This window comes from Tachyglossus aculeatus, chromosome 1 (genome assembly GCF_015852505.1).
Source record: "Tachyglossus aculeatus isolate mTacAcu1 chromosome 1, mTacAcu1.pri, whole genome shotgun sequence".
Classification (NCBI taxonomy): Eukaryota; Metazoa; Chordata; class Mammalia; order Monotremata; family Tachyglossidae; genus Tachyglossus; species Tachyglossus aculeatus.
This window is the reverse complement of record NC_052066.1, coordinates 66763561-66788246: the sequence shown is the minus strand read 5'-3', so window position 1 is coordinate 66788246 and position 24686 is coordinate 66763561. Positions and strand designations below refer to the sequence as shown.

Sequence of the window (24686 nt, the reverse complement as noted above, 5' to 3'; positions counted from 1 at the left end):
TTTTACTTATCCATATTTACTCTTCTATTTATTTTGTTAACGATGTGCCTTTAGCTTTAATTCTATTTGTTCTGACGACTTGACACCTGTCCACGTGTTTTGTTTCATTCATTCATTCATTCAGTCGTATTTATTGAGCGCTGACTGTGTGCAGAGCACTGGACTAAGCGCTTGGGAAGTACAAGTTGGCAACATATAGAGACAGTCTCTACCCAACAGTGGGCTCACAGTCTAGAAGGGGGAGACAGACAAAACAACAAAACATACTAACATAAAGTAAATAGAATAAATATGTACAAGTAAAATAGAGTAATAAATACATGCAAACATCTATACATATATACAGGTGCTGCGGGGAGGGGAAGGAGGTAAGGCGTGGGGGGTGAGGAGGGGGAGAGGAAGGAGGGGGCTCAGTCTGGGAAGGCCTCATTCATTTAATCGTATTTATTGAGCGCTTGCTGTGTGCAGAGCACTGAACTAAGCGCTTGGGAAGTACAAGTTGGCAACATTTAGAGATGGTCCATACCCAACAACAGGCTCACAGTCTAGAAGACAGATGAAGGAACTGAGGCCCAGTGAAGTGACTTAAGAAAAGTAATGATGGCATTTGTTAGGTGCTTACTATGTGCCAAGCACCTCTCTGAGCGCTGGGGAGGTGATCCCCATTGCACAGATGGGAAATCTGAGACCCAGTGAATAATAATATAATAATATATTATATGTATATATGTTTGTACATATTTATTACTCTATTTATTTATTTGTTTTACTTGTACATTTCTATCCTATTTATTTTATTTTGTTGGTATGTTTGGTTTTGTTCTCTGTCTCCCCCTTTTAGACTGTGAGCCCATGTTGGGTAGGGACTGTCTCTATATGTTGCCAGCTTGTACTTCCCAAGCGCTTAGTACAGTGCTCTGCACAAAGTAAGTGCTCAATAAATACAATTGATTGATTGATTAGTAACAGTGATGGTGTTTGTCCAACGCTTACTATGTGCACAGCACTGTTCTAAGTGCTGGGGAGGTTACAAGGTGATCAGGTTGTCCCACAGGGGGCTCACAGTTTTGATCCCAATTTTCCAGAGGCCCAGAGAAGAGAAGTGACTTGCCCAGAGTCACACAGCTGTTTCGTTGTCTGTCTCCCCCTTCTAGACTGTGAGCCCATGGTTGGGTAAGGATTGTCCCTATACGTTGCCGATTTGTACTTTGCAGGCGCTTAGTACAGTGTTCTACACAGTGAGTGCTCAATAAATATGATTGGCTCAGTGGAAGGAGCCCGGGCTTTGGAGTCAGAGGTCATGGATTCAAATCCCGGCTCCACCAACTGTCAGCTGTGTGAATTTGGTCAAGTCGCTTCACTTCTCTGAGCCTCAGTTCTCTCATCTGTAAAATAGGGACCGTCCCTCTATGTTGCCAACTTGTACTTCCCAAGCGTTTAGTCCAGTGCTCTGCACACAGTAAGCGCTCAATAAATACGATTGAATGAATGAATGTTTTTACAGCATACTCGTCATCATCATCAATCGTATTTATTGAGCGCTTACTATGTGCAGAGCACTGGACTAAGCGCTTGGGAAGTACAAATTGGCAACATATAGAGACAGTCCCTACCCAACAGTGGGCTCACAGTCTTAAAGGGGGAGACAGAGAACAAAACCAAACATACTAACAAAATAAAATAAATAGAATAGATATGTACAAGTAAAATAAATAAATAAATAGAGTAATAAATATGTACAAACATCTATACATATATACAGGTGCTGTGGGGAAGGGAAGGAGGTAAGATGGGGGGATGGAGAGGGGGCGAGGAGGAGAGGAAGGAAGGGGCTCAGTCTGTCACTCTTGACACCAGGCTGGACTCATTTGGCCTGTGAAGGGCCCTGGGCTGGCCTGTGTGTTCATGAACCATCAGAACACGTTGCCTAGTGGATAGAGCCCGGGGTTGGGAGTCAGAAGGATCTGGGTTCTAATCCCAGCTCCGCCACTTGTCTGCTGTGAGACCTTGGGCAAGACACTTCACTTCTCTGGGCCTCAGTGACCACATCTGGAAAATGGGGATCAAGACGGGGAGCCCCACGTGGGCCAACCTGATTACCTTGTTTCTACCTCAACGCTTAGGACAGTGCTTGGCACCTAGTAGTCTCCCCCTTCTAGACTGTGAGCCCGCTGTTGGGTAGGGACCGTCTCTATATGTTGCCAACTTCCCAAGCGCTTAGTACAGTGCTCTGCACACAGTAAGCACTCAATAAATACGATTGATTGATTGATTGATTGTACTTCCCAAGCGCTTAGTACAGTGCTTTGCACACAGTAAGCGCTCAATAAATACGATTGAATGAATGAATGAATAGTAAGTGCTTAACAAATACCGTAATTATTGTTAGTATTATTCTGTGGGCCTCAGTGACCTCATCTGGAAAATAGGGATGAAGACTGTTGAGCCCCCTGTGGGACAAGCTGATCACTTTGTAACCTCCCCAGCACTTAGAACAGTGCTTTGCACATAGTAAGTGCTTAATAAATGCCATTATTATTATTATTTTCTGGAAAATGGGGATTATGATGGGGAGTTCCATGTGGGACATGGTCTGTGTCCAACGCGATTATCTTGTATCTCCCCCAGCGCTTAGATCAGTGCCGGGCACATAGTAAGTGCCTAACAAATACCATGAAAAAACCAACCCCCCAAAGCAGGGCCAGCAGGGAAGCAGCATGGCTTAGTGGATAGAGCACGGTCCTGGGAGCCAGAAGGCACTGGGTTCTAATCCTGGCCCTGCTCGGTGACCTTGGGCAAATCACTTCCCTGTGCCGCAGTTACCTCATCTGTAAAATGGGGATGGAGGCCGCGAGCCCGCCGCGGGACAGGGACTGTGTCCAACCCGAGTGGCTCGTGTCCACCCCGGCGCTTAATTTTGCCTGGCACATAGTAAGTGCTTAAAATCCCGTGAGAGTCTGGGTGAGGGGCTCTGAGCAAGTTCTACAATCATCATCATCATCAATCGTATTTATTGAGCGCTTACTATGTGCAGAGCACTGTACTAAGCGCTTGGGAAGTACAAATTGGCAACATATAGAGACAGTCCCTACCCAACAGTGGGCTCACAGTCTAAAAGGGGGAGACAGAGAACAAAACCAAACATACTAACAAAATAAAATAAATTTATAAGCGCTTAATAAATGCCATCATTATCATTATTATTATTATTATTCCTCTGAGCAGACGCTCTGGGCGGCGAACTCTCCAGACGGAGACCGGTCCGTTGTTCGTGGAAGGAGGAGCCAATATTTTGTTGTTTGGTTTCAACCAGGGTGCGGCAGAGGAGAGGAGCAGGATAACAAGGAGCATTCTGCAAGGGTTATGAGCGCCAATAAAAGTAATTAATCGCTCATTTAGCATTAATATCTGGCCTATTTAACGTTGCATCGTCGACCTGAATGGTGGGAACAGAGAACTTGCCCAGTAAGAGTTTAGGTGAGTCCGAGCTGGGAAAGGTGGCTTAACTCTTCTACCTTTAGAGGATACGGGTAAGGTTTTGACCAGTTGTGGGTGTGGTATTCAAAATCAGTGGTATTTATTGAGCGCCGATTGTGAGCAGAGCATCGTACTAAATGCTCTAATAGAATGAGATTCATTAGAGCACTTAGTACGATGCTCTGCTCACAATCGGCGCTCGATCAATACTGAATGAGATTCAGGAAGGTTAAAAGCAGGGAACCCATTGCACACAGAGAAGCAGTGTGGCTCAGTGGAAAGATGCCGTGGGAGTCAGAGGTTGTGGGTTCTAATCCCAGCTCTGCCACTTGTCAGCTGTGGGACTCTGGGCAAGTCACTTCACTTCTCTGGGCCTCAGTTCCCTCATCTGTAAAATGGGGATTAATCAATCAATCGTATTTATCATCATCATCATCATCAATCGTATTTATTGAGCGCTTACTGTGTGCAGAGCACTGTACTAAGCGCTTGGGAAGTACAAGTTGGCAACATATAGAGACAGTCCCTACCCAACAGTGGGATCACAGTCTAAAAGGGGGAGACGGAGAACAAAACCAAACATACTAACAAAATAAAATAAATAGAATAGATATGTACAAGTAAAATAAAAATAGAGTAATAAATATGTACAAACATATAAACATATATACAGGTGCTGTGGGGAAGGGAAGGAGGTAAGGTGGGGGGGCTGGAGGGGGGGACGAGGGGGAGAGGAAGGAAGGGGCTCAGTCTGGGAAGGCCTCCTGGAGGAGGTGAGCTCTCAGTAGGGCCTTGAAGGGAGGAAGAGATTAAGACTGAGCCCCACGTGGGACAACCGTGATTACCTTGTATCCCCCCAGCATTTAGAACAGTGCTTGGCCCATAGTAAGCGCTTAACAAATACCAACTTTATTATTATTATTATAGATGTATCCAACCCTCTCACCCACCCCCACCAAGAAAAACAAAAGATTTCCCAAAGATATATCAAACATCCCTTTGATTAATTGCTTTGGGAGAAAATCATACTGTACAGATTTTAAGGAATGAGGAGGTGGGAAATGGAGCGTCTAATGAGAGCAGGGTGGACTAGTGGGTGGAGCACAGGCCTGGGGGTCAGAAGGACCTGGGCTCTATTCCCAGATCCTCCACTACTCTGCTGGGTGACCTTGGCCAAGTCACTTGACTTCTCTCTTCCGCAGTTCCTTTATCTGTAAAATGGGGAATAAGACTGTGAGCCAAAGCAGCGTGGCTCAGTGGAAGGAGCTCGAGCTTGGGATCCAGAGGTCATGAGTTCTAATTCCAGCTCCTCCACTTCTCTGCTGTGTGACTTTGGGCAAGTCACTTCACTTCCCTGGGCCTCAGTTACCTCAACTGTAAAAATGGGGATTAAGACTGTGAGCCCCCCGTGGGACAACCTGATCACCTTGTAATCTCCCCAGCGCTTAGAACAGTGCTTTGCACATAGTAAGCGCTTAATAAATGCCATCATTACTATTATTATTATAATTCTGGCTCCTCCACTTGTCTGCTGTGTGACTTTGGGCAAGTCACTTAACTTCTCTGGGCCTCAGTTACCTCATCTGTAAAATGGGGATTAAGACTGTGGGCCCCACGGGGGACAACCTGATCACCTTGTAACCTCCCCAGCGCTTAGAACAGTGCTTTGCACATAGTAAGCACTTAACAAATGCCATTATTATTAAGTGCTTAGTACAGTGCTCTGCATACTCAATAAATACAATTGAATAAATGAATGAATGTGGGATGTGGACTTTGTCCAACCTAACTTGCATCTACCCCAGCGCTTAGTACGGTGCTGGCACATAGTAAACGCTTAACAAATGCCATTAAAAAAATCAGTATCAACCAGTAGTTTGGCCAACTGAAAGAGCCCGCATAATGCTGGGATTTGTATCTGGGGGCTGCTGGGAAACCCCGCCATGGTGCTTCACTCTGGCTGGGCCCTCAGCTGTGTGACTTTGGGCAAGTCATTTCACTTCTCTGGGCCTCAGTTCCCTCATCTGGAAAATGGGGATTAAGACTGTGAGCCCCCTGTGGGACAACCTGATCACCTTGTAGCCTCCCCAGTGCTTGGAGCAGTGCTTTGCACATAGTAAGCGCTTAATAAATGCCATCATTATTGTGGTATAATATTATCAATACCATACTATTATCAACAATACCATAACATTAATTAATATTAACACCATCAATTACTACTAATTAATATTATTAATTAATATCAGTTAATATCATCAATTAATATTAATCAACATTAGTAATTAATATCATTAATTAATGTCATCAATTAATATTAATTAAGGCCATAAACTAATACTAACCAATATTAATCAGTCAATTAATTAATATTATTAATTAATATTAATTAATAATATTAATTAATCGATTAATATTAAATGCCATGATATTAATTGTGGTATTTAAGTGCTTAGTATGTGCCAGGCACTGTACTAAGCGCTTGGGTAGATTCAAGGTAATTGAGTTGGACACAGTCCCTGTCATGATGGTTTTTGGTATTTAAGCGCTTATAATGTGCCAAACACTGTTCTAAGCGCTGGGGTAGATACTTGTAATCAGGTTGTCCCAGGTGGGACTCACAGTCTTCATCCTCATTTTCCAGATGAGGGAACTGAGGCCCAGAGAAGTGAAGTGACTTGCCCAAAGTCACACAACTGGCAAGTAACAGAGCTGGGATTAGAACCCACGACCTCTGACTCCCAAGCCCGGGCTCTTTCCACTGAGCCACACTGCTTCTGTCCCACATGGGGCTCACAGTCCTGATCCCCATTTTCCAGGTGAGGTAACTGAGTCCAAGAGAAGTGAAGCAACTTGTCCAAGGTCTCCCAACGGACAGGTGGCGGAACTGGGATTAAAGATCCTTCCGACTCTTAGAGCCATCCAGTAGGCCTTGCCGTTCCGTCCCACACAGGGCTCACAGTCCTAATCCCCATTTTCCAGGTGAGGTAACTGAGTCCAGGAGAAGTGAAGCAACTTGTCCAAGGTCTCCCAACAAACAGGTGGCAGAACTGGGATTAAAGGCCAGATCCTTCCGACACTTAGACCCATCCAGTAGGCCTCGCCATTCCGTCCCACACAGGGCTCACAGTCCTAATCCCCGTTTTCCAGGTGAGGTAACTGAGTCCAGGAGAAGTGAAGCAACTTTTCCAAGGTCTCCCAACGGACAGGTGGCGGAACTGGGATTAAAGGCCGGATCCTCCCGACTCTTAGAGCCATCCAGTAGGCCTCGCCATTCCGTCCCAAGCCAGGACCTGGGCTCCATGATCCGAGCGACGTGGGGAATCTGGAAGAGAGTAGCCAAAGTGAGGGTTGGGATCTAGGCCCTCGGACAAGGGTAGAGGAACCGAAGGCCGGAGAGTGAGTGTTTGTACGTATTTATTACCCTATTTTCTTTGTACATATTTATTCTATTTATTTTATTTTGTAAATATGTTTGGTTTTGTTGTCTGTCTCCCCCTTCTAGACTGTGAGCCCGCTGTTGGGTAGGGACCGTCTCGACATGTTGCCAACTTGTAATAATAATAATAATAATAATAATGATAGCATTTATTAAGCGTTTACTATGTGCAAAGCACTGTTTTAAGCACTGGGGAGGTTCCAAGGTGATCAGGTTGTCCCACATGGGGCTCACAGTCTTAATCCCCATTTTACAGATGAGGGAACTGAGGCACAGAGAAGTGAAGTGACTTGCCGAAAGTCACACAGCTGGCAATTGGCAGAGCTGGGATTTGAACCCCTGACCTCTGACTCCAAAGCCTGGGCTCTTTCCACTGAGTCACGCTGCTTCTCCTTCCCAAGCGCTTAGTCCAGTGCTCTGCACACAGTAAGCGCTCAATAAATATGATTGAATGAATGAATGAATAATACGTTTCTAGACGTGGACGAGTTCAGCGTGGGAAGGACCACGAGGTCGGAAGGGGAGAGGAGCCAAAATGTCAGCTGGAGGATTTAGTTTAGCTAAAAGGAAGAACTGACGAAGGACCCCAGGAGGGAGGCTACAAGGAAAGAGGTGGAATTTTCTGGGCAGAGTTATCAAAAAGACAGGTGGGTTAGGTGGAGAGGTTTTTTCCTTGCTTCCCAACGTTTCTTGTTCAAAGATACGAAAGATGATTTCAAGGTGCCCCAAAGCTGTCTGCGGGCCTCCCCTCCTCCCTAACTGGCTGGGGGGGTTTGGGGGTGATCAGCCCGCTGTTGGGTAGGGACCGTCTTTCTATGTTGCCAACTTGTACTTCCCAAGCACTTAGTCCAATCAGTCAATCAATCGTATTTGTTGAGCACTTACTATGTGCAGAGCACTGTACTAAGCGCTTGGGAAGTACAAGCTGGCACCATATAGAGACAGTCCCTACCCAACAGTGGGCTCACAGTCTAGAAGGGGGAGACAGAACAAAACCAAACATACTAACAAAATGAAATAAATAGAATAGATATGTACAGTGCTCTGCACACAGTAAGCGCTCAATAAATACGATTGAATGAATGAATGGTAATCCCAGGGTTCCCCTTAGTCACTCAGTCAATTGTATTTATTGAGCGCTTACTGTGTGCAGGGCACTGTACTAAGTGCTTGGGAGAGTACAGTACGACAATATAACAGATATGACAATATAACAGATGCATTTGCTGCCCACTCCATGCATTCCAAGGCCCTATTGAGAGCTCACCTCCTCCAGGAGGCCTTCCCAGACTGAGCCCCCTCCTTCCTCTCCCCCTCCTCCTCTCCATCCCCCCCGCCTGATCTCCTTCCCCTCCCCACAGCACCTGTATATATGTTTGTATGTATTTATTACTCTATTTTATTTGTACATATTTATTCTATTTTATTTTGTTAATATGTTTGGTTTTGTTCTCTGTCTCCCCCTTCTAGAGTGTGAGCCTGCTGTTGGGTAGGGACCGTCTCTATATGTTGCCGACTTGTACTTCCCAAGAGCTTAGTACAGTGCTCTGCACACAGTAAGCGCTCAATAAATATGAATGAATGAATGAATGCCCACAGTGAGTTTACAGTCGAGAGAGAGGGACTGCAGTGGGTCTAGAAAGCAAGAAGAGGGTACAGTCTGAGCACCCCCAAGTCATAGTAGTTATTGGAGGTCCAAGGTTTCTCCGGTCCCTCGGGCTGTGTCGGAGATATAATGATAATCGCCCCCTCCTCCCTCACCTCCTTTCTCTCCTTCTCCAGCCCAGCCCGCACCCTCCGCTCCTCGCCGCTAATCTCCTCACCGTTAGGCCTCGTTCTCGCCTGTCCCGCCATCGACCCCCGGCCTACGTCCTCCCCCTGGCCTGGAATGCCCTCCCTCTGCCCTTCAGCCAAGCTAGCTCTCTTCCTCCCTTCAAGGCCCTACTGAGAGCTCACCTCCTCCAGGAGGCCTTCCCAGACTGAGCCCCTTCCTTCCTCTCCCCCTCATCCCCCTTTCCATCCCCCCATCTTACCTCCTTCCCTCCCCCACAGCACCTGTATATATGTATATATGTTTGTACATATTTATTACTCTATTTATTTATTCATTTATTTTACTTGTACATATCTATTCTATTTATTTTATTTTGTTAGTATGTTTGGTTTTGTTCTCTGTCTCCCCCTTTTAGACTTTGAGCCCACTGTTGGGTAGGGACTGTCTCTATATGTTGCCAACTTGTACTTCCCAAGCGCTTGGTACAGTGCTCTGCACACAGTAAGCACTCAATAAATATGATTGATTGATTGATAATAATAAGAATTATGGTATTTGTTATGTGCTTAGTATGTGCCAGGCGCCGTTCTAAGCTCTGGGGTAGATACAAGATAATTGGGTTGGACATAGTCCCTGTTCCACATGGTGCTCACTGTCTTCATCCCCATTTTACAGATGAGGGAACTGAGGCCCAGAGAACAGAAGCGACTTGCCCAAGGTCACACAGCAGACGTGTGGCAGAGCTGGGATTAGAACTCAGGTCCCAGGCCCGGGCTCTAGCCACTTGGCCATCCCTCTAGACTGTGAGCTTGTTGTGGGCAGGAATGAAGGAATGCTGCTTCATTCATTCAGTCGTGTTTATTGGGTGCTTACTGTGTGCAGAGCACTGTACTAAGCGCTTAATCCCATGGTCCCGAAGAAGCAGTGGGGCCTAGTGGAGAGAGCCTGGGCCTCGTTGTCAGAAGGACCTGAGTTCTAATCCCAGCTCTGCCACACATCTGCTGTGTGACCTTGGGCAAGTCACTTCATTTCTCTGGGCCTCAGTTATGTCCTCTGTAAAAAGGGGATTGACTGTGAGCCCCATGTGGGACAGGGACTGTGTCCAACCCTATTATTTGCTTGTATCCACCCCAGCGCTTAGTACAGAGCCTGGCCCATTCATTCATTCATTCATTCAATCGTATTTATTGAGCGCTTACTGTGTGCAGGGCACTGTACTAAGCGCTTGGGAAGTACAAGTTGGCAACATAGAGAGACGGTCCCTACCCAACAGAGGGCTTACAGTCTAGAAGGGGGAGACAGAGAATAAAACCAAACATATTAACAAAATAAAATTAATAGACTAAATATGCACAAATAAAATAAATAAATAAATAGAGTAATAAATCCGTACAAACATATATACATATATACAGGTGCTGTGGGGAGGGGAAGGAGGTAAGGCGGGGGGATGAGGAGGGGGAGAGGAAGAGGCGGGGGCTCAGTCTGGGTCATCTGGCCCATAGTAGATGCTTAACAAATACAATTATTACTATTATTCTTCCAAGTGGGCCCCAGGAAATGGCAACGAGGGGGGAGCCTGACTTGAGGGGATGAGGCGCACAGGCCCTATATGTTGCCAACTTGTACTTCCCAAGCGCTTAGTACAGTGCTCTGCACACAGTAAGCGCTCAATAAATGCGATTGAATGAGTGAATGAACAGGCGGGGTGGAGGGGGGTTGGGTCCATCCTTGGGCAAGTAGAGAGCCGAGGGGGCGGCTGAGTTAGAAGGAGCAGTGTGGGCGGGAGGGGAGGGCGGCACCTGAAAACCACCACTCCTGCTGATCAATCAATCAATCAATCGTATTTATTGAGTGCTTACTGTGTGCAGAGCACTGTACTAAGCGCTTGGGAAGTACAAGCTGATGCCATCTACTCTTCCTCTGGGGCAACATCCCTTGGCCTGGCCCAATGGTGGGTGTTACTGGTGTGGGGGGAAGAGAGAGAAAGAGAGAGTTTTTCTCTCATGTAATATGCTCCCAGGCTTGTACCTCCACATACACTCTTCTCTCTCTCTCTTCCTCTCATCCCCCCCTTTCCCTCTTTGTCTTTCTCACTCTCTCTTTCTCTTTTTCTCTCTCTTCTCTCTCTTTCTTTCTCTCTTTTTCTCTGAGAGGGGAGTGATGCGGGGGATGAGGTGCCAGAACCAGGAGAGAGTGGTCCCAGAGCGTTCACAGGGATGGGAGAACTTGGAGACGCCTGAAAGAGCAGAAAGTACAAGGAGAGGGGCCCGGGACTTGCTGCCGACTTTGGGCAGAGTGCGTGCGGTGACCCAGATAATAATAATAATAATAATAATAATAATAATAATAATAATAATAATGGCATTTATTAAGCACTTTCTATGTGCAAAGCACTGTTCTAAGAGCTGGGGAGGTTACAAGGTGATCGGGTGCCGGAGCAGCCTGAAAGGTGGGCTTCGCTTGACGTTTTTGTTAGTATGTTTTGGTTTTGTTCTCTGTCTCCCCCTTTTTAGACTGTGAGCCCACTGTTGGGTAGGGACCGTCTCTATATGTTGCCAACTTGTACTTCCCAAGCGCTTAGTACAGTGCTCTGCACACAGTAAGCGCTCAATAAATACGATTGATGGATTGAGTATGAAATCGGAGGGATTTTTGCTGCAATTCTTGGTTTATTGGTTTGCCTCTCTTTCTCGGAACAGAATTCATCACTGGGATCTCTGAGGAGGAAAGGAGAAAACCCTTGCGCATTCTGTTAGAAGGGAAGATGGAAAACGAGCCAGAGCGTGAAAGGGTGGAATCAAGTGCCTGCCCGTTGGGTCCCGAAGACGACCTGAATCGGTCGCTCGGTCAGGAAGCCTTGCTTCTGAAGTTCGCCTACATAGATCTGGACAAGGAGCTGGAACTCAAACCCGAGCTGGTAAAGCCCTTCATCTTGGAACTAGACTGTACGGGGCTCCCTTCAAAGCTTGAGAGCTCACCTCCTCCAGGAGGCCTTCCCAGACTGAGCCCCCTCCTTCCTCTCCCCCATTCCCCCTCCCGATCCCCCCCACCTTACCTCCTTCCCCTCCCCACAGCACCTGTATATATGTATATATGTTTGTACAGATTTATTACTCTATTTTACTTCTACATATTTATTCTATTTTATTTGGTTAATATGTTTGGTTTTGTTGTCTGTCTCCCCCTTCTAGACTGTGAGCCCGTTGTTGGGTAGGGACCGTCTCTATATGTTGCCAACTTGTACTTCCCAAGTGCTTAGTACAGTGCTCTGCACACAGTAAGCGCTCAATAAATATGATTGATTGATTGATTGATAGAGCACTGTACTAAGCGCTTGCAAAGTACAAATTGGCAACGTATAGAGACAATCCTTACCCAACAACGGGCTCACAGTCTAGAAGGGGAAGACAGACAACCAAACAAAACAAGCAGAAAGGTGTCAATACCATCAGAATAAATAAAACTATAGCTCTATGCACATTAATAAAATAAATAGAGTAATAAATATGTACAAGTATACACACGTACTGTGGGGAGGGAAAGGGGGTAGGGCGGGGAGGGGGATGGGGAGGAGGAGAGGAAAAAGGGGGTTCAGTGTGGAAAGGCCTTTTGGAGGACGTGAGCTCTCAGTAGGGCCTTGAAGGGAGGAGGAGAGCTAGCTTGGTGGATATTGGGAGGGAGGGCATCCCAGGCCAGGGGGAGGACGTGGGCCGGGGGTCGACGGCGGGACGGGCGAGAACGAGGCCCAGTGAGGAGGTTAGTGGCAGAGGAGCGGAGGCTGCGGGCTGGGCTGGAGAAGGACAGAAGGGAGGGGAGGGAGGAGGGGGCGAGGGGATGGACAGCCTTGAAGCCCAGGGTGAGGAGTTTCTGCCTGATGCGTAGGTTGATTGGTAGCCACTGGAGATTTTTGAGGAGGGGAGTGACGTACCCAGAGCGTTTCTGTACAGAGATAATTCCAGCAGCAGAGTGAAGAATAGACTGAAGCGGAGAGAGACAGGAGGGTGGAAGTTCAGAAAGGAGGCCGTTGCAGTAATCCAGTCAGGATAGGATGAGAGATTGAACCAACAAGGTAGCGGTTTGGATGGAAAAGTCAACATTTGAGATGTGTCTTTGGATCTCTGACAGGCATGGATTTTAAGCCAACGGGAGAGAGAATTTTTTTATGGTAATTGTCAAGTACGTATGATGATGATGATGATATCTGTTAATAATAATAATAATGATGGCATTTATTAAGCGTTTACTATGTGCAAAGCACTGTTCTAAGAGCTGGGGGGGTTATAAAGTGATCAGCTTGTCCCATGGGGGCTCACAGTTTTAATCCCCATTTTACAGACGAGGGAACTGAGGCACAGAGAAGTGAAGTGACTTGCCCAAAGTCACACAGCTGACAATTGGCAGAGCCGGGATTTGAACCCACAATCTCTGACTCCAAACCCCAGGCTCTTTCCTCTGAGCCATGCTGCTTCTCTGTTGCCTCTTTGAACAGTCCCGTGGGATAAACTTGAGCAATAGCAGCAGACTCATCAGCCTGGCGTTTGGCAGCTCACTCTGGGCAAGGAAAGTAGCGACCAACTCTCTTTTATTGTAATAGTAATATTTGTGGTATTTAAGTGCCTACTATGTGCCAGGCACTGTTCTAAGCACTGGGTTGGATACAGGTAATCAGATGGACACAGTCCCTGTCTTCCAGACCGCTCAGTCTTCATCCCCAATTTACAGATGAGGTAACTGAGGCACAGAGGAGTTATGTGCCTTGCCCAAGGTCACACTGCAGACACGCGGCAGAGCTGAGATTAGAATAATAATAATAATAATAATAATGATGGCATTTATTAAGTACTTACTATGTGCAAAGCACTGATCTAAGCGCTGGGGAGGTTACAAGGTGATCAGGTTGTCCCACGGGGGGCTCACAGTCTTAATCCCCATTTTCCAGATGAGGTAACTGAGGCACAGAGAAGTGAAGTGACTTGCCCAAAGTCACACAGCTGAAAAGTGGCGGAGGCGGGATTTGAACCCATGACCTCTGAATCCAAAGCCCGGGCTCTTCCCACTGAGCCATGCTGCTTCTCTATGGCATTTATTAAGCGCTTACTATGTGCAAAGCCCTGTTCTAAGCACTGGGGAGGTTACAAGGTGATGAGGTTGTCCCACAGGGGGCTCACAGTCTTAATCCCCATTTTACAGATGAGGTAACTGAGGCACAGAGAAGTGAAGTGACTGGCCCAAAGTCACACAGCTGACAATTGGCGGAGCCGGGATTTGAACCCATGACCTCTGACTCCAAAGCCTGGGCTCTTTCCACTGAGCCACGCTGGAGAATTCAGTTCTTCCTGACTCTCAGGCCCCTGCTTTATCCATTAGGCCATGTTGCTTCTCTGGAATACTGTATTAAGTTGGTTGGAGCTTACCGTAGAGGAGGAAGACAAGATTCCTGTCCTCAAGGAGCTTGCAGTCTAGCAGAGGGTATATTAAAATTAAATTTCAGGTAGGGGAAGCAACAGAATAGAGGGGATGTATCCAAGTGCTGAGGGGCTGGCATCATAAGCAGCATGGCTCAGTGGAAAGAGCCCGGGCTTTGGAGTCAGGGGTCATGGGTTCAAATCCCGGCTCCGCCAATTGTCAGCTGGGTGACTTTGGGCAAGTCACTTCACTTCTCTGGGCCTCAGTGACCTCATCTGTAAAATGGGCATTAAGACTGTGAGCCCACCGTGGGACAACCTGATCACTTTGTAACCTCCCCAGCTCTTAGAACAGTGCTTTGCACATAGTAAGTGCTTAATAAATGCCATCATTATTATGATTATTATCATAAGGACACACGGTAAGGTTCTTTGTTGAAGTGTACTGAGCCTACAGTATGTTACTAAGAGGATCTCTCTCCAGAGCTCTTAGATTCTCCCCCCAATAATAATAATAATAATAACAATAATAATGGCATTTATTAAGTGCTTACTATGTGCGCTGGGGGGATACAAGGTCATGAGGTTGTCCCACTTGGGGCTCACAGTCTTCATCCCCATTTTACAGATGAGGGAACTGAGGCCCAGAGAAGTGAAGTGACTTGCCCAAAGTCACACAGCTGACAAGTGGCGGAGCTGGGATTTGAACCCATGACCTCTGACCGCAACCCCAGGCCCCTGCAAAGAAGGGGGCAGCTTCTCAATGATGGCACTCCATGGCTGGAGCAGAGGTGGACAATTTAAAATAAAACTCCTGGACATGAAAGTGTCCATTGTGGAATCAATCCTGGACAGAAGACAGATGAGGTGAAAAGGAAATCAGTTTTCCCCAAGCCTTCTGCCTCAAATGATATCAATCAATCAATCAATCAATCGTATTTATTGAGCGCCTACTGTGTGCAGAGCACTGTACTAAGCGCTTGGGAAGTACAAGTTGGCAACATATAGAGACGGTCCCTACCCAACAGTGGGCTCACAGCCTCGGATCAATCAATCAATCAGTCAGTTGTATTTATTGAGCGCTTACTGTGTGCAGAGCACTGTACTAAGTGCTTGGGAAGTACAAGTTGGCAACATGTAGAGACGGTCCCTACCCAGCAGTTGGCTTACAGTCAGAAGGGGGAAGACAGAGAACAAAACCAAACACGTTAACAAAATAAAATAGAATAGATATGTACAAGTAAAATAAATAAATTAATAGAGTAATAAATATGTACAAATATATATATATATATATATATATATATATATACAGGTGCTGTGGGGGATGAATCGATCAATCAGTTGTATTTATTGAGTGCTTACTGTGTGCAGAGCACTGTACTAAGCGCCTGGTAAGTCCAAGATGATGTGCTTGCAGATTTTCCTCCCTTTACACATCAGCTTCAGCTTTTAGACCTTTTTAGACTGTGAGCCCGCTGTTGGGTAGGGACTGTCTCTATGTGTTGCTGACTTGTACTTCCCAAGCGCTTAGTACAGTGCTGTGCACACAGTAAGCGCTCAATAAATGCGATTGATTGATTGAATGATCAGCTGCAGGAGATCCACTTAAACTGGAGCTGGGCTGAGAGTCCTCCCAGATTTTGAAAAGTCTCTTCAGCCAGCTGGAGCTGTTAAAACCGGGTGAAGGTGATCCAAGGCCTTTATCAATCTATCAATCAATCAATCGTATTTATTGAGTGCTTACTGTGTGCAGAGCACTGTACTGAGCGCTTGGGAAGTCCAAGTTGGCAACATATAGAGACAGTCCCTACCCCACAGTGGGCTCACTGTCTAGAAGGGGGAAGTAAATTATGAATTATTAATTATTGAAGTTAATTATGCATCTCCCTCTGTGGCTTGCCAAAGTGAACACCAGGCAAAGGCAGAACAGAAACTCAAATCAGGGCATTTGGTTGTGGGGGGACGATCTGGTGAACGGTTTGGGGTGGGAGGGAATGCGAAGATTGACTCCCGCTGTTGGGTAGGGACTGTCTCTTTGTGTTGCCGACTTGTACTTCCCAAGCGCTTAGTACAGTGCTCTGCACACAGTAAGCGCTCAATAAATACGATCGATTGATTGACTCCCTTGGGAGGAAAAGAAGAAAAATGGAAGCTTTCGACTGGGCTGCGCATTACATACGTTATCCCTGAGTCTCGTGACCTCCCAGCCTAGAACTGCTTGTAGACTGTGCGCTTGTTCAGTGGAAAGAGCCCGGGCTTTGGAGTCAGAGATCATGGGTTTGAATCCCGGCTCCGCCACGTGTCTGCTGTGTGACCTTGGGAAAGTCACTTCACTTCTCTGAGCCAGTTACCTCATCTGGAAAATGGGGATTAAGACCGTGAGCCCCACGTGGGACAACTTGATCACCTTGTATTCCTCTCCAGCGCTTAGAACAGTGCTCTGCACATAGTGAGTGCTTAACAAATGCCATTATTATTATTATTATTATTATTATTATTATTATTATCGTTGTGGGAGGGAATGTGTCCACCAGCTCTGTTGTCCTCTCCACTTAGTAATAATAATAATAATGATGGCATTTATTAAGCGCTTACTATGTGCAAAGCACTGTTCTAAGCGCTGGGAGGTTACAAGGTGATCAGGTTGTCCCACGGGGGGCTCACAGTCTTCATCCCCCTTTTACAGATGAGGGAACTGAGGCCCAGAGAAGTTAAATGACTTGCCCAAAGTCACACAGCTGACAATTGGCAGAGCTGGGATTTGAACCCACAACCTCTGACTCCAAAGCCCGGGCTCTTTCCACTGAGCCACGCTGCTTCTCTAAGCAGTGCTCTGCACACAGTAAGGCTCAATAAATACCAGTGATGGATTGAATGACTGTATCTGTGAGTAAAGTGATGGTAGAGAAGCAGCGTGGCTCAGTGGAAAGAGCCCGGGTTTGGGAGTCAGAGGTCATGGGTTCTAATCCCTACTCTGCCACTTTCATTCATTCATTCGGATTTATTGAACGCTTACTATGTGCAGAGCACTGTACTAAGCGCTTGGGAAGTACAAGTTGGCAACATATAGAGACGGTCCCGACCCAACAGCGGGCTCAGCTGTGTGACTTTGGGCAAGTCACTTCACTTCTCTGGGCCTCAGTTACCTCATCTGTAAAATGGAGATGAAGACTGTGAGCCCCACGTGGAACAACCTGATTAACTTGTATCTCCCCCAGCGCTTAGAACAGTGTGTGGCACATAGTAAGCGCTTAACAAATACCAACATTATTATTATTATTATTATTACATTGTAAACTGCTCCTGGAAGCACGTCTTCCACTCAGCACCTAGAGTTCTAAATCAGACTGGAAACTTTACTGGATTGTGAGCTGTTTGAGGACACGGGCGATACTTTTTCCTTTCATTGTGGGCTTCACCTAGTCTGCACAGTTATCCATTTTTGAAGAGAAAAGTTTCCAGAGCTGAGCGTGTATTCCTTTTCTTTAGATTGACGACAAGGAGTTTGATATACCTCAAGTTGATACCCCTCCAACTCTGGAAAGCATCCTGAATGAGGTGGGTGTACATTACAGTATACACTACAGAAGCATCCAATGCTCTAGGGAATATATATATATATATATATATATATATATATAAATAAACACACACACACATACATGTACTTGTATATATGTATATATACACACATATATGTATATGTATAATATATATGTGTATATATATATTGCACATATTTATTGAATGTATATATGTACATATTCATTACTCTATTTTACTTGTACATATTTATTTCATTTTGTTGACATGTTTTGTTTTGTTCTCTGTCTCCCCCTTCTAGCCTGTGAGCCCGCTGTTGGGTAGGGACCGTCTCTATGTGTTGCCAACTTCTACTTCCCAAGCGCTTAGTCCAGTGCTCTGCACACAGTAAGCGCTCAATAAATACGATTGAATGAATGAATGAATATATATATATATATATATATATATATGGAAATACACACACAGACACACACACACACACATATATATATAATGCATTCTGTGTATGTGTGTATATATATATGCATGTGTTTATATAGGTGCGTGTGTGTGTTATACACACACACACACACACACACACACACACAGTGGACACATTCCGTCCCACAACAAGCACACAATCTACATATATATAGTATAACACACACACACACACACACACACACACACACACACACACACAGTGGACACATTCCCTCCCACAACAAGCATACAATCTACATATATATATAGTATAATCAATCAATCAATTGTATTTATTGAGCGCTTACTGTGTGCAGAGCACTGTACTAAGCGCTTGGGAAGTACAAGTTGGCAACATATAGAGACAGTCCCTACCCAACAGTGGGCTCACAGTCTAAAAGGGGGAGACAGAGAACAAGACCAAACATACTAACAAAATAAAATAAATAGAATAGATATGTACAAGTAAAATAAATAGAGTAATAAATATGTACAAACATATATACATATATACAGTATAACACACACACACACACACACACACATAGTAGACACATTCCCTCCCACAACAAGCACACAATCTACATATATATAACACCCACACCCACACCCCCCCCCCCCCCCTTTGAACCAGGCATTCAGATTTGTACAGATGACTGCCAACTAATGTTTAAATCTTTTTAGCTTCACAGGTCATCTCCTCCAAAGACCATTATGTAGCAAAGTTTCAGGAAAGTCTCCATGATGGATCTGCTTTCCTTGCCGGTTCAAATCCCCAATTTCTCTTTCCATTGTTTCACCTCTTGCTCAGTTGTGTTGGGATAACTGACACTGAAGCCAAGTTTCACGGCACAAGTTTCATGCCCCTCCCCATCCCCCGCCTTAGCTCCTTCCCCTCCCCACAGCACCTGTATATATGTATAGATGCTTGTACGGATTTATTACTCTATTTATTTTATTTGTACATATTTATTCTATTTATTTGGTTTTGTTAATATATGTTGTTCTGTTGTCTGTCTCCCCCTTCTAGACTGTGAGCCCACTGTTGGGTAGGGACCGTCTCTATATGTTGCCAACTTGGACTTCCCAAGCGCTTAGTACAGTGCTCTGCACACAGTAAGCGCTCAAATAAATATGATTGAATGAATGAATGCTATCAGTGGCAGCTGTTGTAGAGAAGCTGCGTGGCTCAGTGGAGAGAGCCCGGGCTTTGGAGTCAGAGGTCAGGGGTTCAAATCCCAGCTCCGCCAAATGTCAGCTGTGTGACTTTGGGCAAGTCACTTAACTTCTCTGGACCTCAGTTACCTCATCTGTAAAATGGGGATTAAGACTGTGAGCCCCACGTGGGACAACCTGGTCACCTTGTAACCTCCCCAACACTTAGAACAGTGCTTTGCACATAGTAAGCACTTAATAAAAGCCATCATTATTATTATTATTATCAGCTGCTTGCCCTTCATTTTCTCTTGCGTGTCTTTGCTTGTATTTTCCCCTGTTTGTCATTGTAGCCTGCTTTAATGCAAGTTTGCAGGGAGAACAGTCTTTCTTCCTGAGGAGTCTGGATGGGATTTGGGAACAAGGTTTTTGACCAGGAGGCCTTCCCAGACTGAGCCCCCTCCTTCCTCTCCCCCTCCTCTTCCTCTCCATCCCCCCCACCTCACCTCCTTCCCTTCCCCACAGCACCTGTATATATGTATATGTGGTTTTTTTTTTCCGGATTTATTACTCTATTTATTTATTTTACTTGTACATATCTATTCTATTTATTTTATTTGGTTAATATGTTTTGTTTTGTTCTCTGTCTCCCCCTTCTAAACTGTGAGCCCACTGTTGGGTAGGGACCATCTCTATATGTTGCCAATTTGTACTTCCCAAGTGCTTAGTACAGTGCTCTGCACACAGTAAGTGCTCAATAAATACAATTGATTGATTGTACTTGGGGAAAAAGTACAAGAAATCATGGCTATCGTCACGGTTGGGGCGGGGGTGGGGAGTTGTGGGGAGATTTGTTCTTGGGTTATAATAATAATAATAATGATGGCATTTGTTAAGTGCTTACTATGTGCATAGCGCTGTTCTAAGCGCTGAATAATGATGGTATGTAAGTGCTTACTATGTGCCAGGCACTGTACTAAGTGCTGATAATATTAATTATGGTATTTGTTAAGCGCTTACTATGTTCCAAGCACTGTTCTAAGCGCTGGGGTAGATACAAGATAGTTTGTCCAACATGGGGCTCACAGTCTTAATCCCCATTTTCCAGATGAGGTAACTGAGGACAAGAGAAGTGAAGTGACTTTCCCAAGGTCACACAGCAGACGAGTGACAGAGCTGGGATTAGAACCCACGTCCTCTGATTCCCAAGCCCGGGCTCTTTCCACTCGGCAAGATTCATTACAAGATTATTGTACAGATTTATTACTCTATTTTACTTGCACATATTTACTGTTCTATTTATTTTGTCATTGATGTGCATCTAGCTTTACTTCTATTTATTCTGACGACTTGACACCTGACCACATGTTTGGTTTTGTTGTCTGTCTCCCCCTTCTAGACTGTGGGCCCACTGTTGGGTAGGGGCCGTCTCTATATGTTGCCAACTCGTACTTCCCAAGCGCTTAGTCCAGTGCTCTGCACACAGTAAGCGCTCAATAAATACGATTGAATGAATGAATGAACTAGGCCACGTTGGGTTATGCTTCAAGCTGATTCTTTGAGCATGATTTTGATTACGGTCTCATTTCAAGTCTTTCACTAAATGAGAGAAAGCTGATCTTACTGAACATTCATTCATTCATTCAATCATATTTATTGAGCGCTTACTGTGTGCAGAGCACTGTACTAAGCGCTTAGGAAGTACAAGTTGGCAACATAGAGAGACGGTCCCTACCCAACAGTGGGCTCACAGTCTAGAAGGGGGCTCAACAGGCACATAACACTCTGCAGGAAGATGTACTAAGGTCCCTGAGGCATTGGATTATTATCAATCATTAGTATTTGAGTGCTGTGTCAGAACACTGTACTAAGCGCTTGGGAGAATACAGCTCCCTGTTCCCTGCTCCCATCTTTAAATTACATACTTTATATTAATGTTTGTGTCCCCCTGTAGACTCTAAGCTTTTTGTGGGCAGGGTATGTATCTGTTTATTCATTCATTCATTCAATCGTATTTATTGAGCGCTTGCTGTGTGCAGAGCACTGTACTAAGCGTTTGGGAAGTACAAGTTGGCAACATATAGAGACGGAGCACATAGTACAGTGCTCTGCATTCAGTAAGTGCTCAATAAATGCGATTGATTGGTATTTGAATGCTTACTATCTGCAGAGCATGGTACTAAGCGCTCAAGTGATGATGATGGTATTAGGAAAGAATGCTATCGTGTGGCTACTTATTCTCTAGTATGTGTTTATTCTCAGGGACAATTCACCTGGAATGTCGAGAGTTGAGTCAGGGAATAAACAGAAAACATAAGGGAGCAAGGTTGAGGAGGGTGAAGTAAGGAGGGTATATATGTCTGTACACACAGTAAGCACTCAATAAATACGATTGATTAATTGATTGTACACATTTCATTCATTCAATCGTATTTATTGAGCGCTTACTGTGTGCAGAGCACTGGACTAAACGCTTGGGAAGTCCAAGTTGGCAACATATAGAGACGGTCCCTACCCAACAGCGGGCTCACAGTCTAGGAGATTTATTACTCTATTCGTTTTACTTGTACATATTTACTATTCTATTTATTTTGTCAATGGTGTGCATCTAGCTTTACTTCTATTTATTCTGATGACTTGACACCTGTCCACATGTTTGGTTTTGTTCTCTGTCTCCCCCTTCTAGACTGTGAGCCCACTGTTGGGTAGGGCCCGTCTCTAGATGTTGCCAACTTGTACTTCCCAAGCTCTTAGTCCAGTGCTCTGCACACAGTAAGCGCTCAGTAAATACGATTGAATGAATGAATGTGCATCTAGCTTTACTTCTATTTGTTCTGATGACTTGACACCTGTCAAAATGTTTTGTTTTGTTGTCTGTCTCCCCCTTCTAGACTGTGAGCCCATTGTTGGGTAGGGACCATCTCTATATGTTGCCAATTTGGACTTCCCAAGCGCTTAGTACAGTGCTCTGCACACAGTAAGTGCTCGATAAATGAGATTGAATGAATGAGGGGCAGAACGGTCCTGAGTTTGGCCTTTAGACGGTAAGCTTGTTATGGGCAGTACGTGTGTCTGCTAGTTCTGTCGTGTCATACTCTCCCAAGTGCTTAGTACAGTGCTCTGCACACAGTAAGTGCTCAATAAGTACGATTAAATGAATGAATAGTAAGCACTCAATAAATACCATTGAGTAACTGTTTTTGCGAAAAGAGCTGAGACGTTTGCATTTAATTTTGAGTCATTGAAAGGGGCCAGAGAGAAGGTGATTATGGTCAAGAGGTGTAAATAGAGCCCAGGGAAGGAAGAGAGCTCCAGAACCTGAAGAGGAAGAGATTGCAGTTGTGAGGAAGAATTCATTCATTCATTCAATCATACTTATTAAGCGCTTACTGTGTGCAGAGCACTGTACTAAGCGCTTGGGAAGTACAAGTCAGCAACATATAGAGACAGTCCCTACCCAGCAACAGGCTCACAGTCTAGACTAGACTAGAAGATTATTATTATAATAATATTGTATATTATTATTATTATTATTATTGTGTGCTCTGCACACAGTAAGCACTCAATAAATACGATTGAATGAATGAATAGTTCAGCGCTCAGAACAGTGCTTTGCACATAGTAAGCGCTTAATAAATGCCATCATTAGAAGGAGGAGACAGACAACAAGATGTAGAGTGGTGACAGATGGTTTGAAAATGAGAAGCAGCATGGTGTAGTGACTAGAGCATGGGCCTGGAGTTGGAGGGTCATGTGTTCTAATCCCAGATCAATCAATCAATCAATCATATTTATTGAGCGCTTACTGTGTGCAGAGCACTGTACTAAGTGCTTGGGAAGTACAAGTTGGCAACATATAGAGACAGTCCCTACCCAACAGTGGGCTCACAGTCTCTGCCACTTATCCGATGTGTGACCTTGGGAAAGTCACTTCGCTTTTGTTACCTCATCTGTAAAATGGGGATCAAGACTTTGAGCCCCATGTGGGACAGGGACTGTGTCCTGCCTGATTTGCTTGTATCCACCCCAGAGCTTACTACAGTTGGCTACTTATCTTAGCACATAGTAGGCGCTTAACAAATACCACTATTATTATTATTAATAAAAAAAAAGATGTTGCCTGCAGGGAGGCTAGAGGGATGGAGATAGTGAGAGGAGAAATGTGGGGCAGGGTGGATGGATCTTACGGAGTGCCAAAAATGGAGACCAGGCTGAAAGGAATCAGGAATAACGATGACTTGGGAATTTGGGGGAATCATGGCGTTCTCAACTTTGGCTGAGGTTTTTTTGTCATCAAAGTCTCAGACGTGAGAGGAATAATGAGGACTGCAAAGTGGATCTGGTTCTCTTTTTTCCTAAAGAGGCAGAGATTGAGGGAAAGTCATGGAGAATCTCTTAACTTTTCTGTGCCTCAGTTACATCATCTGTAAAATGGGGATTAAGACTGTGAGCCCCCCGTGGGACAACCTGATCACCTTGTAACCTCCCCAGCGCTTAGAACAGTGCTTTGCACAGTTAGTGCTTAATAAATGCCATCATTATTATTATTATTATGTATAAGAAAACTCTGAGCTGCTTTCCTTGCTATGCTCGGTAGGAAGCAGTCTTCATCGATCCATCATACTTTTCTCCAATTCATTCAGTCATATTTATCGGGCCTTTACTGTGTGCAGAGCGCTGTACCTTCTTCTTCTTCTTCTTTCCAATCCGATTTGTCCTTATCCACCCCAGCGCTTAGTACAGTGCCTGGCTCACAGTAAGTGCTTAACAAATACCAGAACTATTAATATTATTATTCTTCAAATGCCTTCGCATTGTCTACAACTCATAGTGACGCCCTCTTCAGAACGTTCATTCATTCATTCAGTCGTATTTATTGAGTGCTTACTGTGTGCAGAGCACTGTACTAAGCGCTTAGGAAGTACAAGTCGGTAACATATAGAGACGGTCCCTACCCAACAACGGGCAACCCGTCTTCTGTCATAAAGTCGTTCTGGTATGTGTATCCATCGAGTTTTCTCGGTAAAGATACGGAAGTGGTTTGCCACTGCCTTCCCTGTGCTCAGTAAAAACTCGAGTCTCCGCCGTTGTCTTTGATCAACATTTTGATCACTTGATGGTCCACCTGTGACCCTTTCCCATGCTGCCCAGTACAGGTGAATCAAAGTTGCCTGAAGTTTCATCTTAGACCTTTCCATTTTGGGTAACCCTACTTGGCATAGCTCCAAGCTTCACAGAAGCAGCATAACATAGTGGATAATAATAATAATAATGGTATTTGTTAAGCACTTACTATGTGCAAAGCACTGGTCTAAGCGCTCGGGGGATACAAGGTAATCAGGTTGTCCCATGTGGGGCTCACAATCTTAATCCTCGCGCTGGGGGGATACAAGGTGATCAGGTTGTCCCACGTGGGGCTCAC

At 45.0% G+C, this 24686-nt stretch overlaps 1 protein-coding gene across 3 annotated transcripts in view; it reads left to right on the top strand.

Moving 5' to 3' along the window:
• Positions 1–24686, top strand: part of VPS8 (VPS8 subunit of CORVET complex) — a 367622-nt gene that overhangs the window by 17531 nt on the left and 325405 nt on the right. For 2 of the 3 annotated variants that reach the window (XM_038743776.1, XM_038743785.1), the window contains exons 1-3: positions 3309–3477; positions 11393–11610; positions 17591–17659. In XM_038743776.1, coding sequence (XP_038599704.1) covers positions 3441–3477; positions 11393–11610; positions 17591–17659 — 324 coding nt within the window. In that variant the 5' untranslated portion in view covers positions 3309–3440. Of the gene's footprint in view, positions 1–3308; positions 3478–11392; positions 11611–17590; positions 17660–24686 lie in introns of those variants that run through there. The other variant, XM_038743795.1, reaches the window with a different exon arrangement.